The 14,444-nt window shown below is 32.9% G+C and overlaps 1 protein-coding gene across 3 annotated transcripts; it reads left to right on the forward strand.

Moving 5' to 3' along the window:
* Positions 1-1,638: 1,638 nt before the first annotated feature.
* Positions 1,639-13,369, forward strand: LOC110608467 (potassium channel SKOR). 3 transcript variants are annotated; one of them, XM_021747703.2, is made up of 13 exons: positions 1,639-2,252; positions 3,487-3,711; positions 5,059-5,122; positions 5,874-6,213; positions 7,190-7,485; positions 8,253-8,333; positions 9,257-9,355; positions 10,283-10,504; positions 10,690-10,878; positions 11,572-11,647; positions 11,729-12,023; positions 12,295-12,416; positions 13,017-13,369. In XM_021747703.2, the coding sequence occupies exons 1-13, from the start codon at positions 2,005-2,007 to the stop codon at positions 13,268-13,270; spliced, it is 2,511 nt and encodes an 836-aa protein (XP_021603395.1). In that variant the 5' UTR covers positions 1,639-2,004; the 3' UTR covers positions 13,271-13,369. The 3 variants fall into 3 exon arrangements, with proteins under 3 accessions (XP_021603395.1, XP_021603396.1, XP_043809981.1); XM_021747704.2 differs by having other exon boundaries at positions 13,023-13,369; XM_043954046.1 differs by having other exon boundaries at positions 12,608-13,034.
* The last annotated feature ends 1,075 nt before the right edge of the window (positions 13,370-14,444 follow it).

Raw genomic sequence — 14,444 nt, forward strand, 5'->3', positions numbered from 1 at the left:
ATTATTTAATACAATATGTGATTTTTTAATCATATGTTTACGGTCCATGTTTTGCGGTAGTTTAATTTTAGGTAATCAAAAAATACTCACACCCACGTTGATGACTCGTTAAAGGAAATATTGCTTTTGTGAAGAAATTATGCAATATTCAAATTATTATTATGTCATTCCACGTTGTTAACATTTATTTTCCCGAAAATAAACATTTATTTTTACTTTTTTAATTTTAAAATTCAAAACACGGTTTTCTATGTTTTACAAAATCACACTCCTTGTTAGTCAGAAAATTTCAAGTACAACTACTATTAGATTTTTGAACTTTTATCAAATTTACTATTTTATTTTTAAATTATTTAATTAACATATTTATATTTTATAAAATTTAATTTTAATTATTTAATTAAATAAATTATTAATCAATTTATTTTAATTTCATCATTAAAATTAAATAATATGAATATTTAAAATTATAATAATTAAATAATACATAATATTAAAATTATAGAAAATATACAATATAAATATTTAAGTTATTGAAAAAAAATTAGATGGTATATAATATAAAAATATTTTAATTTAGTGATTTTGAACTATATGTGATTTAAAAGTTGAAAACTTAATAATAATTTAATTTAAATTTTAATTGGATATAATTATCATATTCTGATATTTAAAAAATAAAGTTTTACTAGTGTAAGCGCTTTTAAGAGGAGAGTGTTCATTTCTTTTTGTTTCTTTTCATTTATCCGCTAGTGATACTTAATAGCATTTCTATTACAGTGTTACCTATTTCTGTCACACAGGTCTATATGTACGAAAGCGTCAGATGTCCTCTCCATGTTAGACGGTCACTTAATTCCTTCAAATGCGCGCGAGCAGGGTTGTCTGGACCTGTTGTCATTTATTGTGTCATGCCATTGGGCTGTGTTTCTTTCTACTCAACCTGAGCTTGTCAGTGACTCGACCCGTTCGCGTGCACGGATCAAAACTGAAAATGTTAGTTCGATTTATCGTGGAAACTTTATGAATTTTGAGACAGTACTGACTTTTTGAATCCGACCTCATTTTGATATGGTAAAGTCCGGCCCACATATGATTTAATTATTGTTGTTTTCAATATATATATATTTATACTATTTAAACTGAGAAATTATGGACATATATAAAAATTTTAATTAAATTTAAAAATATAAAACTAATTATAATAAAATATGAAAAATTCAGTAAATTTAGCTTTTACTTTTTTTAATAAAAATGATTTTAAGCTATCAAGTTTCATTTTGTTAATTAAACAACTATTTTATTAAAATTGAAATTTAAAATATAATAATTTAATTATTATTTATATAATTTAATAATTTTATGGCTTTAATATTTATAATTTTAATATTTATAATAATTTAATCATTTTAATTTAATTTTTTTAATTAATAATAAATTTAATAAAAAGACTATTGTCTTAATAAAGTGAAAATTCAGGCTAAATTGTTTACTATAAAGAGTTTAGATAGTAAATCATACTTTTATTTTAATAGATCCCGGAGACTAAACTGAATTTATCCTTAAAAATTATTAGCGTGGCAGCAAACTCTATAAATTCAGAGGCACAGATGTCTAATCCTGCACGCATTACAACAAACAAAAAGCTCAGCATCAAGTCATCGACAACTCTGGCTCCCCAATTTTTCTTTCTCTTTTCAACTTCAACATCCACAGCGTTCCTTTTTCTCGTGATCCCTTCAGAAAATCAGGCCAAAACATTTGCGCGCTCTCTCTCTCTCTCTCTATTTCTTTCAAATAAAAGCATACATGTTCTGGTTACCTTCTCATCCACTTGCATATCATATCATTTCTTCTCCTGATCTCCTCTCCTTTCTATTCTCATTTTTAGTGTGATCGATACGATTTCCTTCAATCCTTTCGTCACTGCAACACTTTAATCTGTATATAATGTTTAACGGACATGTAGAAGTAATCAGCATTGCGAACTAGAGCTGAGGAAATATGGGGGGTCATAGAGAGAGAGAGATCATGAACGAAGAAGAGGAGGAGAAGGATGAGAAGCAGGAGGATAGAGAGTATGAAGTGACGGGTGTTAGAGATAGAATACACTCGTCGTTAGGGAGCAGATTCAATCTCATAGAAAACGAGTTCGGGATTGAGTCAGGGAATCGCCGAATGTTCAGTCGCGAATCGGTAATCAATGGTATTCGTTACGTCTCCAGGGGTCTCTTTATTCATCCTGAAAACAGGTAATTAATCTCCTTTCTCCAGAGTAATTGGTATTAATTCAATTTTTTTTTTTTTTGAAACAAAAACTTATTTTGGGTAGACGATCTTAGATTTTGATGAGGATTAGCCGAGACCGTGTTTCCCGCCATTGGATTACAAGTGGCGGAGTTTTACTGGTTGGACTATCAAGTACCATGGCCACTACTTGGACTTTCTGAATATTAAATGGTTCGCGATTGTCCAGTTGTATGGCTTGATTTTAGTGTGTCAAAATTACACCACCCGTGCGTTTTACTGTAGTAAAAAATTTTATTATTCTTTTTTTATTTGTCTAATTTTTAAATAATAATTTATTTATTAACTCATTCAAATATTTTAATTTAATAAGCATTAAAAATTAAAAATTAAATGCTTTAAAATATTCGAATTGTTTATTTTTTTAATGAAACAATATAAGTAAATAGATTTTTTTTTTTTTAAAACATGCCATGGCTAAATGCATGAAAGTAAGAGGTAGCTAACTATAGCTAATTAACCTGTGGAATTTAGTGATTGTGAAGGTAGCTATTACGAGTTGTTTTTGCTATAGTTGATCTCACTCGACATTGTTTTTTAAGAAGCATTTGTCATTTGTCATTGTGTCTTTATTTTTTTTTTTTTTAAATTGAAAGTTGCAATCCATGTGATAGATATATCAATTTGTGAAAAATTATTCTCCCATTGATGGCTTGGATAATAGTCATAACTCAGGAATAAAGATTATATTTCTTATTAACGTTGATTATTTTTCTTCTACTATGTGAGAAGTGAATTTTGATAGTCCTACAATTTATAATTATTTTTACCTAAATTAAAAATAAATATTACAAATTTATATGATTTGGTTTTCTATGGATTGATTGACCTTATCTGATTTTCTTTTTGAATTTTATGAGGCTGAATAAGGTTTTAGATTATGAAGCAATGTGATCCCTTCTCATATATTATAGTTGTTTTTTTGGTGATTAAGCCATGGATGAACTAATTTCATGTCTACGGTAAAACGTATTTGAGAGAGATCTCAGCTCTTCGTGTGTGTCAAATTCAATGGTAATAAGGAAAATTATCTTCCTTTATAGCGTAAATCATGTCTCTGCACAATAAATGGTACCAAATGCTAATATAGTTTGATTGCGAGTGCTTGTTATTACTAAAGTGGGCAATCTACTCATCCTTGTTATTAGCTGGGGTTTAGTTACTTGTCAATTTATGCAGATGGTATAGGGCATGGACGAAGTTCATACTAATATGGGCAATCTACTCATCCTTCTTTACACCCATGGAGTTCGGTTTCTTCAGGGGCTTACCTGAGAACCTATTCATTCTGGACATCGTTGGACAGCTTGCTTTCCTTTTCGATATCGTTCTACAGTTCTTCATTGCCTACAGAGACAGCCAGACATATCGGATGATCTATAAGCGCACTCCTATTGCTATTCGGTACATTTTGCTTTTCCTCCATTGTTCCTTTGTGCTTTATAAAATTTTCATTTATTTTTTATGTAATAGCTTATAGCCATATATGATTGCTTAGTTCATACATAGTTAATCGTTATAAATATTTAATTATATAGCATGAGCATTTTCAGTGAAAAATTATTGTCTAAGATTTTATTATAGTTATTGTTTATGGTGATCATATGTAATAGGTCTGACCTGTGCAAGGGTTGCATGATAAAATTAGTTAGGTTGTATGATAAAATTAATTTACGTGCGTGAGAGAAAAGGGACTGTTGCACCTATTGCATTTTGGTGCTTATTATTATTAGCAAAGAGATTTATTAAGCAACAGGTAGAAAACTATCCTCGTAGAGTAGATCCCTGGTTTGGAGGATTCACAGTCCAGCCATTTACAAGTGTCTCATTCTACTACACATGACTAATCAGTTAGAACACCTGTTAGCGGACATAGGGCAATACCTAATCGGTAATAAGACATGCGACATCTAATATCATGAATGATTATCTCTAATTTCCAAGGACAGGAGGAAAGTGGGGAAGCTAAGATATGAGTCAATTGAACACAACAGACTTTATGGCTAGAAAAATATTATATTCGAGGGATTAGTGCATACTTCCCTCTATTGCAAGTAAATTAGCTCACACTTTGTATGCTAGCGATATGCATGTGTTCATCTCATTCAAATGTAACAGGTGGGATAGCGCAGAAATCTTCTATTTAAATTTAAGGATTAAAATTAATTGGAATTAAACTGAATGGTGCACCTAAATTTTAATTTCAGTATCTAATTTTGGTCACATATATATATATATATAAAATATATAAATATATATAAATTATATATGTATATAATGTAAAAGGGGATCAAATTGGATTAACCAGTTAAGATTTGGTTCAAAATCAATTTTTAATCAATTTAATTTTTTTCTGATTTCAACTTCAATATTGAACTGATTTAATTTTGATTTTTAACTGCACAATTGGCACGTTTAAACTGACCTGATAATTTGACTAATTTCTCTCGTGCTCTTTTACGAGCATTAATGTGCATAGACAAATTATTAGTTAGGAACGGCTAATGTGATTTGCATTCCGCATCTCTTGTGAGTTGTGAGCCGACTGTTGCACGCTGGTCTAGCTAATAATTTTGTCTTTGTCTGTTCTTGTTTTCTAGTTGAATTTTTGTTCCTTTTCTTATTCCGTTAATGTTAAGCGCAAACAAGTAAATTCGAGTCTCAGTGAATTGTACATTTGCTTTCTTTCAAGACTTTATTCCTTTATTTTTAAGGGTTAATTCGCCGCTGATTTTCTCTCCCTTGTTGCAGGTACTTGAAATCTCATTTTTTCATTGATTTACTTGCTTGCATGCCCTGGGACATGATCTATAAGGTATTCATTTATTTCTCTGCTAATTTCTACAACTCCTAATATCCTTTCTCTCCCAAGTTTTAGGGAGTCTTTATTGCCTTGGATATTTATTTCCTAAATCTATTTACTTCTAGTAATATGTCTACCTAATTTTTCGGTTATTAGCTTCAATCTGATTAATGTCATTAGCGAAACAGTTGACATCACCTTTCCTCTTTATTCATTAATATTATGCCTGGTTAGACTAGATTTGCTTATACGTTTTCATTTCCTTCGTTTTAGCTCACAAACAATTAGGTTCAACTAGATGTACATTGTTATTATTTTTGCTGCTCGTAACATGATGGTGTCTGTTAGTGATTATAGTAACCAGTAGCTCCCCCTTTAGCTGTACTTTCTCCTTCAAACTTGTTTCAACACGTTATGTGGAAACCCTTTATCTTGTTGGCACCTTCATCGTTTGTCATTTCAATACAAATGTTTCGTTGGATGGTGTACCTTGAATGGACATCAAAATTGTGATTTATTGTGAGGTAGAGGATTTATTCATGGTCCTTCTTTGGAGGCAAACGGAACTTGAAAGCTAGAACTACACAAATTTTTTGTAATATCATCAATATCTAACAGGTGCCCATTGCACAAGGCTTCGTTCATTTCATCGTTTCAGTTATTTGATTTCAAAAGTTTAGATCACAATGGAGCAATCTTAGAACTGCACCAAGGATCATCCTCATGTCATGAATGTTTGAAGTTTTTAAATGTTTTTATACAGGCTTGTGGACGTAAAGAAGAAGTGAGGTATCTTTTATGGATTAGGCTAAGTCGGGTGCGCAAATTAACTAATTTTTTCCAAAATATGGAGAAGGATATACGAATCAATTACCTATTCACAAGAATTGTAAAACTTACAGCTGTAGAACTCTACTGCACACACACAGCTGCCTGCATTTTTTACTATTTGGCTACCACTCTTCCATCCTCTGAAGAGGGTTATACTTGGATTGGAAGCCTAAAGATGGGTGACTACAGTTATTCACACTTCAGAGAGATTGATATCTGGAAGCGTTATGTAACATCTTTATATTTTGCTATTGTCACTATGGCCACTGTTGGTAAGTACCCTTTTGTTCGGCATATGGTACTTAACACAACCGATAAAATTATGTTTTTCTGATTTATACTTCCCTTATTAATCTCACAAGCGCATACATAGGCTTCAAAACAATTACAAAAAGGTTAGAGGGTCCAAAATTTATATTATTCACCAACCTAATTCTAAACTAAAGGGCTCTCGTTAAGTGAAACTTTTGTTCAATCTATTGGATAAAAAGGAATACAAAAAAAATATTGATTGCAATTAGAATTTTACTTATCTGTATGAATTTCTTTTTATTTTCCAGCGAGGGCTTAATTTTGATCTGCTGCTGTACTGTTTGAACAGATTTTCTATTGTTGCATTGGTTCAAGGCATCAGATTTCTTTTATTATCTGTTAAAATGTAATAGTTAGCTTATATTAGAAAGTCCATCATGCTGGATGTAGGAGATGCTTAAAGGTCATTAAATTTGCAGGTAGAACGAATGAAATTGAAGTCTTTTGCCAGAGAGATAATTGGGAAAAATAGTGGCTCGTTTGGAAATCTTAAGATTTATATTTAACAGAACAGTGGTTTGTCTGCCATGGCTCTTGTTTTTGTTCTAAGTTTGCTTGTCATGATAGCATGAGGCATTACCTGCACCTTAGTTTTCATGACGAGAATCTCATTTTATGTTTTGGAGCCTGTAAGGGCCATCTTCTCCAATAACGAAATCAACTCATTGAGGCAAGGCTGTTCCAACTCCAATAATAAATTATAATGCCGGAAAATCCTTCTTGTTTGATTTTTAAATGCTTTCAGTTTGCTAGACTTCCATCTTCATTTGAAATGCATTGTTTTTTTAAATTTTGTTAGTTGCACTTAAAATAGTTCACATTTTCCAAAATTTTTCTTAAAGTTGTGCCAGTTTTATTTGAAGAAACTTTCCTACTGTACGCTTTCATTTTGTTGGTGTCTGTTGAATGCTAACAAGTGTCCTCCTTTTGCCACAGGGTATGGAGATATACATGCTGTAAATATGAGGGAAATGATATTTGTGATGATATATGTGTCCTTCGATATGGTTCTTGGTGCTTATCTTATTGGTAATATGACCGCGCTAATTGTAAAAGGATCGAAGACAGAGAAGTTCAGGGATAAAATGACAGATCTCATCAAATATTTGAACAGAAACAGACTTGGAAGGGACATCCGTAACCAGATCAAAGGCCATTTGCGCTTACAGTACGAGAGTAGCTACACTGAAGCTTCTGTACTTCAGGATATTCCTATATCTATTCGTGCTAAGGTAAAATATACCACAGAAGAGTGATCTTCATTCTGTTTTTCAATCTTTTCTAATAGCCAAATATTTCTTAAATATAAAAATGAGCGTTTTGGCAAAAATAGAATGATATTCCCTGTTCGAACAATTTAGCCTCAGTTCCTGTTTTCTTATATGGGTACAGTGTCCTGTATTCCACACCGTTTTAAAACAGACGGATAATTTTTGGCTTCCTTTAGAGAGATGAGATTTCAATCATGTGATGAAAGATACTGCCTGCCCAAAATCTCTCAATCTTCTAATTATATTCACAAAGCACCAAATGGAAACAAAAAAATTACGACGCTCCTAAAATACCCGCTTTTACAGAAATTTTATTCTCAGCCAATCCAGATAGTCATAAACTAGCTTTACAACTGGTTAGGCTTATTGTCTTCAATCCTGAACAAGCCAGGTTTCTCCCAGAAAGAAATTGTCAAAATTTGAACCTCAATGCATCACCAAGAATAACAGAAGTTTCCAACAGCAGGAAAGGTGTGGATATTTTGGTAAAATTGGACAACAACAGTTGCAACACAATTACTATTATTCATTGGATATAGGGATCCCATGGAGGGGACGAGAATATAATACCATCGCCCACATAAAAATGACTTGTCTTTCTGGTTACCTAATGTTTTCAATACCTATCCGTGCTAGTGGATTCTGATTTCTTGTTTATAATTTTACATATTTAATTCGAGGTGTATAGGAAATTCAGGCTTCTCATTACTTAGTTGCTCCTTTTGCAGATTTCCCAAACACTATACATGCCATATATTGAAAAAGTTCCCCTGTTCAAAGGATGCTCCGCAGAATTTATTAATCAGATTGTAAGTTATTTTTGCTAATTTGTTGTGCCGTTTCGTTTGATAGATGATACATAAGTTAAATCAAAGTGAATGTCCAATGGGGTTGGCATTATGGAAACTAGAAGATCTATTACTTTATCTGATTTAAATCCATTGTGGATTTCATCGGCGATTGCCGTCACAAGGTAGTATGATACCATTATAAGAAATTTTTGAATCCAGTGACCTTTTTTCTTCTACTTAATTTTTGAATCCAGTAACCTTTTTCTACAATATTGCATGGTGGTGCCAAAGGAGGTGAATCTGACTCGAGCGCTCTTGGAAAACGGATAAATGAACATGGCAAGTGCATATATGTGTGAAAATCATTTTCACTGGTGGACTCATGGGCTAACGGGTAGTAATAACAACTTAACAAGTAGTTCATGGTTATTGAACAATAACCACTGAGAGTCCGACATTATTAATGCACTTATGAGTGAATTATTATTTTTTAAATATATTAATTAAAGTATTAAAAAATAGCTTAAAAATACATAATAGCTAAATATTTTTTTTTCAACAACTATTTAATAAAGAGCAGTTTTGCCTCTCAAATCAAACAGGTAATAGGCCTTGATGGCCTGGGTTATATAAATCGATTTGACCATTCTTTTCTGTCCAATGAGACATCCTCTGCTAACTCAAGAGTTGTGGTTACTGTTTTCCTCGCGTCCTTGGAACAAGTCACTTTTTTTTCTCTCTCACTGGTGCATTCCTGGGTCTATCTTGTTCATAGCAAACCACTGTTAATCACTCCCTATTTGTCATCATATTGTACAAACTCTAGCTTTTTCTGGATAGTTTTTCCGCTATTCTCTGCTTTATTGCGTGGCTGGGTAACCATTATGGCTTAAGTCTCCTGTGCACTCATCTTTTTTTTTTTTTTCCATCTAATGTTGCAGGTTATTAGGCTTCATGAGGAGTTTTTTCTCCCAGGAGAAGTAATTATGGAGCAGGGAAATGTTGTTGATCAACTTTATTTTGTCTGTCATGGCGTACTGGTACAATTCCATTTACTACGCTCACTTGTTCCGATATCTAATTAAATTGATATAATGTTTATGTTCTTTATGTGTTCCACAATTTTTTATATACTGCTTCCTAGTCTTGTAGTATCTCTGGACAAGATGTTAGGATGCTAAAACGATGAGCTCATTCTCAACAATTTTGCTTGTCATTGAATTAGACATGAATTTTCCTACACGGGCAAAACTACAGGGGGGCTAGTGCCTGCCCTGGCTTCCGACCATTTTGTTAGAAATTTTATTTTAATTAAGTGTCATTTCTCCATAACTAAACTTTTAGCATTGCCCTTACTAAATTTTAACATTGTCCCACTGAATAATAGATGTTATTTTTTAGTTATTTTTGTTCTTAATTAAATAACAAAACAAATTTGACAAACAAAAAAACAACTCGTCTCACTTTTCCTTTAAAAGAAAAATTGCATCGCTTATGATTTGAAATTGCAAGGATGATATTAATAAAAACAATATTAATGATGTTCATGATTTTTTTTTTTTTTTTTCATTTGAATGTGCATATAACCTCCCATATACGCATGCATACTTTCGCTGTCAAATATTGCTTATTAAGTCATCATTTCTGCACGGGCAAGTATTAAAATTTTCAGTACTTGAATTCTAGTATGGCGTTTGCTAGAGTTCGTTTTCCAATGTCTGCTGGTGAGAGAGAATATTGTGCAATGTTACATCTTATGATGTGGTCGTTGATTAATCTCTCAACAATTGTTTCGAAAAAAATCTTTCAACAATTTGTGACTAGATAAACTCTCTAGTCAACTCTATTTTGTCCTAGTTATGCAAAATTGTTTCATTTCTGAACAGTTCATGTAGGAAATAGATCGTGACGTTCTCAACATGCAGATTTATTTAAGATAGCCATTACGCCCCTTCTTCTGGATGCAGGAGGTGGTTGGAACAGGGGAAGATGGATCAGAAGAGACTGTTTCACTTTTACAACCTAACAGCTCATTTGGAGAAATTTCTCTCGTCTGCAATATTCCTCTGCCATATACTATTCGCGTTTGTGAATTGTGCCGGCTTCTGCGGCTTGACAAACAATCTTTCTCTAATATACTTGAGATATATTTTTATGATGGTCGTAAGATCTTGAACAACATTCTAGAGGTAACTAAGCTCTGATTTTGTACACAATTTGGTCCAAATTATTTCCCTGCTATATTCTTTTTCTCTTCAACCATCACTTCATGCATGTGTGCTAGAATACTTTGTGTGCAATCCAATTATTAAATTTACTTTATAAATTGGATTTATACATGTTAATCAAGATGTCTAAAACTCAAAACTGACAGGGAAAAGAAAGCAGTCTTCGAGACAAGCAATTAGAGTCAGACCTTGCATTTCACATTGGAAAGCAAGAAGCTGAACTTGCTTTGAGGGTGAATAGCGCAGCTTATCATGGAGACCTCTATGAGCTAAAAGGCTTTGCTCGAGCAGGAGCGGGTCTGAACAGAACAGATTATGATGGAAGATCACCCTTGGTATGATGTGTTGATGATTTGTACATAATTAATGTATATATGTATTTATACACACACTCATACCCATTTTAGTCTATCTCTACCTTGAATATTTTCTTGTTCCCTTTGATGGCTATTTGTAACTTCATGTGACATGTTTTTCTAAATGCATATTGTTGCCTTTGGTTTAATGAAGAGTTAACTAGCAAACAGTAATCTTTACACTATTTGCTTTGATGGGGATCATAGTACTCTTCACGTTACCCTAAAGTACCAGGTCTGATAAGCATGCCTGGACATGGTAATGAGTTATGACTCATTTACACTTCAAATTAGTGGAACAATCTGGGAATATAAGCCAGCCAACATCTGGACATGCTTGTTCCTGGGTAACATACATTGGGAGCTTGGAACAAGTGTCATGTAATTTCAGGACTGGACTTCAATTATATAGTTTTGACCATATAACACTAGTTCATGCCCAGCGCAGAGGCTATATCAGATCAAGATTTTATAGATTCAGTTCCAGATAGAAAATTCTGCAGCACGGTCTTTTGCTTACAACTTGTTCTTTTTTGCCATACGTTCTTTTGCATTTATCTTGGTTCCTCCATCACTGGGGAGATTTATATTTTCCAAAGGGGAGAGTAAGAGAAAGAAATATATAAATCTATCTGCAAAGAGTGTTTTTTTACTTATTTTTATTTTTAACAGCATCTTGCTGCATCAAGAGGTTATGAAGACATTACCCGTTTCCTTATACAGGAAGGAGTTGATATTAACATCAAAGGTAATTCTCTTATCCTACAAAGTTTTGTAAATGTAACCTACTGAGCATATCATAATGATAATGTGATCATTTTGCGCGTAGATAAATTTGGAAATACGCCCTTACTGGAAGCTATCAAGAATGGACATGATCATGTCGCATCTTTGCTTGTTGAAGAAAAGGCTGAATTGAGCTTGGATGATGCTGGCAGTTTTCTTTGTTCAGTTGTTTCGCATGGGGATTCTGATCTTCTCAAAAGGATTTTGTCCAATGGCATTGATCCAAACTCCAAGGATTATGATCACCGAACCCCGCTTCATGTAGCTGCTTCAGAAGGACTACATATGATGGCAAAGTTGCTCATAGAAGCTGGAGCTAGTGTTTTCTCGAAAGACAGGTAGATTTCATTTTTTTAGTAATCTTTATGAGCAAGTTGTTCATTTTATAATTTGAGCCCTATCTAGATGTGAATGAAGCTATTTTCATTATCTGAGGATATAGATGAGGCCAAATAATTAGGTCCAATTAGAATAAGTTAAAACTAAGCTTTTGAAGAATGATAATATCTATAAATGGAAAGGAAATTTGTCAATTACCAAATAATGCATCCTTGCTGCTTTTATTTTCCTTTTTCTCGTTCTAGAAACTGAATACACTGATATTTCTAGATGGGGAAAGACTCCGCTTGATGAAGGTCGAATGTCTGGAAACAAGAATTTGATCAAACTACTAGAAGATGCGAAATCTGCTCACCTATCAGAATTTCCTCCTCACTCTCAAGAGATCACAGGTATTTCCTGAACACTTTCTGGTTTCTATTTCACTAATGGAAGCTGAGATTTTCCTGATACTATAACCAGAAAGTTGAAATTACTCTCAAATCACTTGGTTTGATGTGGGGATATATTTACCTAAAAAGGTATAAATAAATTAATCAAGTCAAATATCTATTGCTTGCTAGTTGCGTATTTTTTCATTTAGGGGAAAGAGGGTGTTCAGTGGTGGTTGTATTGTCATGCCTATGTTTGGAGAACTAGACTTGAAGGATGAACAGGAGTAGTTTCTTCAATCATTTGTTGACTGGGTCAAGCCAAAAGTGCAATAAGAAATAAAAAGTCAAGTTTTGTGGTGAGTTGCTGGGTATAACTTTTGCTTATGATTTTGGTTACTGGAACTTTTCGTGCTAAGACGGATGGGGTTATTCTACTTTAACCTTGTTTCTCCTGGTTCATACACAGTTGGAAAGATTATTTAAATGTAATAATTCCTAGGTGATTCCATCTAGCAGCTTCTTTACAAAACACGTAGGCTAAATACTAGAGAAAAGAAATACACAAAATTTTCTCATTGTTGATGCTTGAATTGTTTAGCTGAGAATTTCTATTGCTAGTTACAGAGAAAATACAAAGAAGAAAATGCACAATTTTCCCTTTCCATCCATGGGGTCCCAAAGAAGAAAAAAGATCTGGGATAGTGTTATGGGTTCCACAGACATTGGAAGAGCTTATAAAGACAGCAGTAGAGCAGCTACAACTTCCACAAGATTGTTATATGCTAACAGAAGATGCAGGTAAAATTCTTGATGTAGACATGATTGATGATGGTGAGAAGTTGTATTTAATCAGTGAAACACATAAAATATGAACGTTTATGTTGTTGCATAGTGTTGTAGCCTAGTTCTCTGTGTATCCAAATTCCACACGAATGCTTCTTCTTGCACATATAAAATCGATGTTAATACCATGGCATATGAATCGTTTTATGTAGTTCTAACCACGTTTAGCTAGACCGGTTGACAAGTCACGACCATCATCTATGCTCAGATATATTACAATTCTGTAATTACCTTTGAACTATGAGCATTATTCCAAAATAATATAAGTTTGGGGTGAAATAGTTAATTTAGTGAGAAGTAAATATGAGTCTTGAAAATAATGTATGTAAAGTGATTTAGTAAATTTTAAAGATAAAAGAATGTGAACATGTAAGTAGATTAACAGCAAAACATTTTTTCTGTTGTAAATTTTTAAAAAAAATTATATAATATATAAGAATTTCAATTTTAATAAAGTATATCTCTTGAAAATTTATAAAATTAATATAAATTTAATATTGTACAAAAACATATACTACTGGTGTTAAATAATATACCGTTAACAACGAAGTATTTTTAATTAAAATTTGATTTAAGAATTTTAACTTGGAGGAGAGTGCAATATTAATGATATTATCATAGAATCTAGCATTATTGTTAAAAAGTCTGACTGTAACGACCCGGAAATCCGACCCGTTACCGGCGCTAGGATCCAGATCGGCTTAAGGCCGCCGGGACCCGTAGCAAGCCAACATACCTCCTGTAACCTGTAATATCCCATACATGATCAACAACATACATAAAACTGTAAACTTTTTCTTTCTTTTTCCAAGCTTAACCTGAACATGTGCACATCTAATAACATAACCACCACTGGAGTCCTCATCAAATGCTCCAATGGGGTATTTCATCATTCGATAAGCTTGGATTATCAAATACATCATAAAAACATTTCTATAGATCATGTGTCAAGGGGATAACCATAACATAGGGTCAAGCACATACTAATCCTCAATCATCCTCATCATTACATAACTATACATTACTCTTTCATTACATTAACATAGTCATAAATACTCATTACATCATATTCATGTCCACTACTACCTATTACATCATACATGACTTTACTTCACTCTAGCCGACTTCCCGATCTATCCTGTACCTGCAACTCTGGGGATAAAGGGAGTGGGGTGAGCTACTAGAGCCCAGTGAGCAGAATAA

Source organism: Manihot esculenta, chromosome 2 (assembly GCF_001659605.2).
Source record: "Manihot esculenta cultivar AM560-2 chromosome 2, M.esculenta_v8, whole genome shotgun sequence".
NCBI lineage: Eukaryota > Viridiplantae > Streptophyta > Magnoliopsida > Malpighiales > Euphorbiaceae > Manihot > Manihot esculenta.

Excerpts from the sequence above, each read along its gene's own strand:
- LOC110608467 (XM_021747703.2), top strand. The coding sequence starts at position 2,005 with ATGGGGGGTCATAGAGAGAGAGAGATCATGAACGAAGAAGAGGAGGAG. Across the intron at positions 3,712-5,058 it reads CGCACTCCTATTGCTATTCG|GTACTTGAAATCTCATTTTT; the intron begins GTACATTTTGCT and ends CCCTTGTTGCAG. Across the intron at positions 6,214-7,189 it reads TGTCACTATGGCCACTGTTG|GGTATGGAGATATACATGCT; the intron begins GTAAGTACCCTT and ends CTTTTGCCACAG.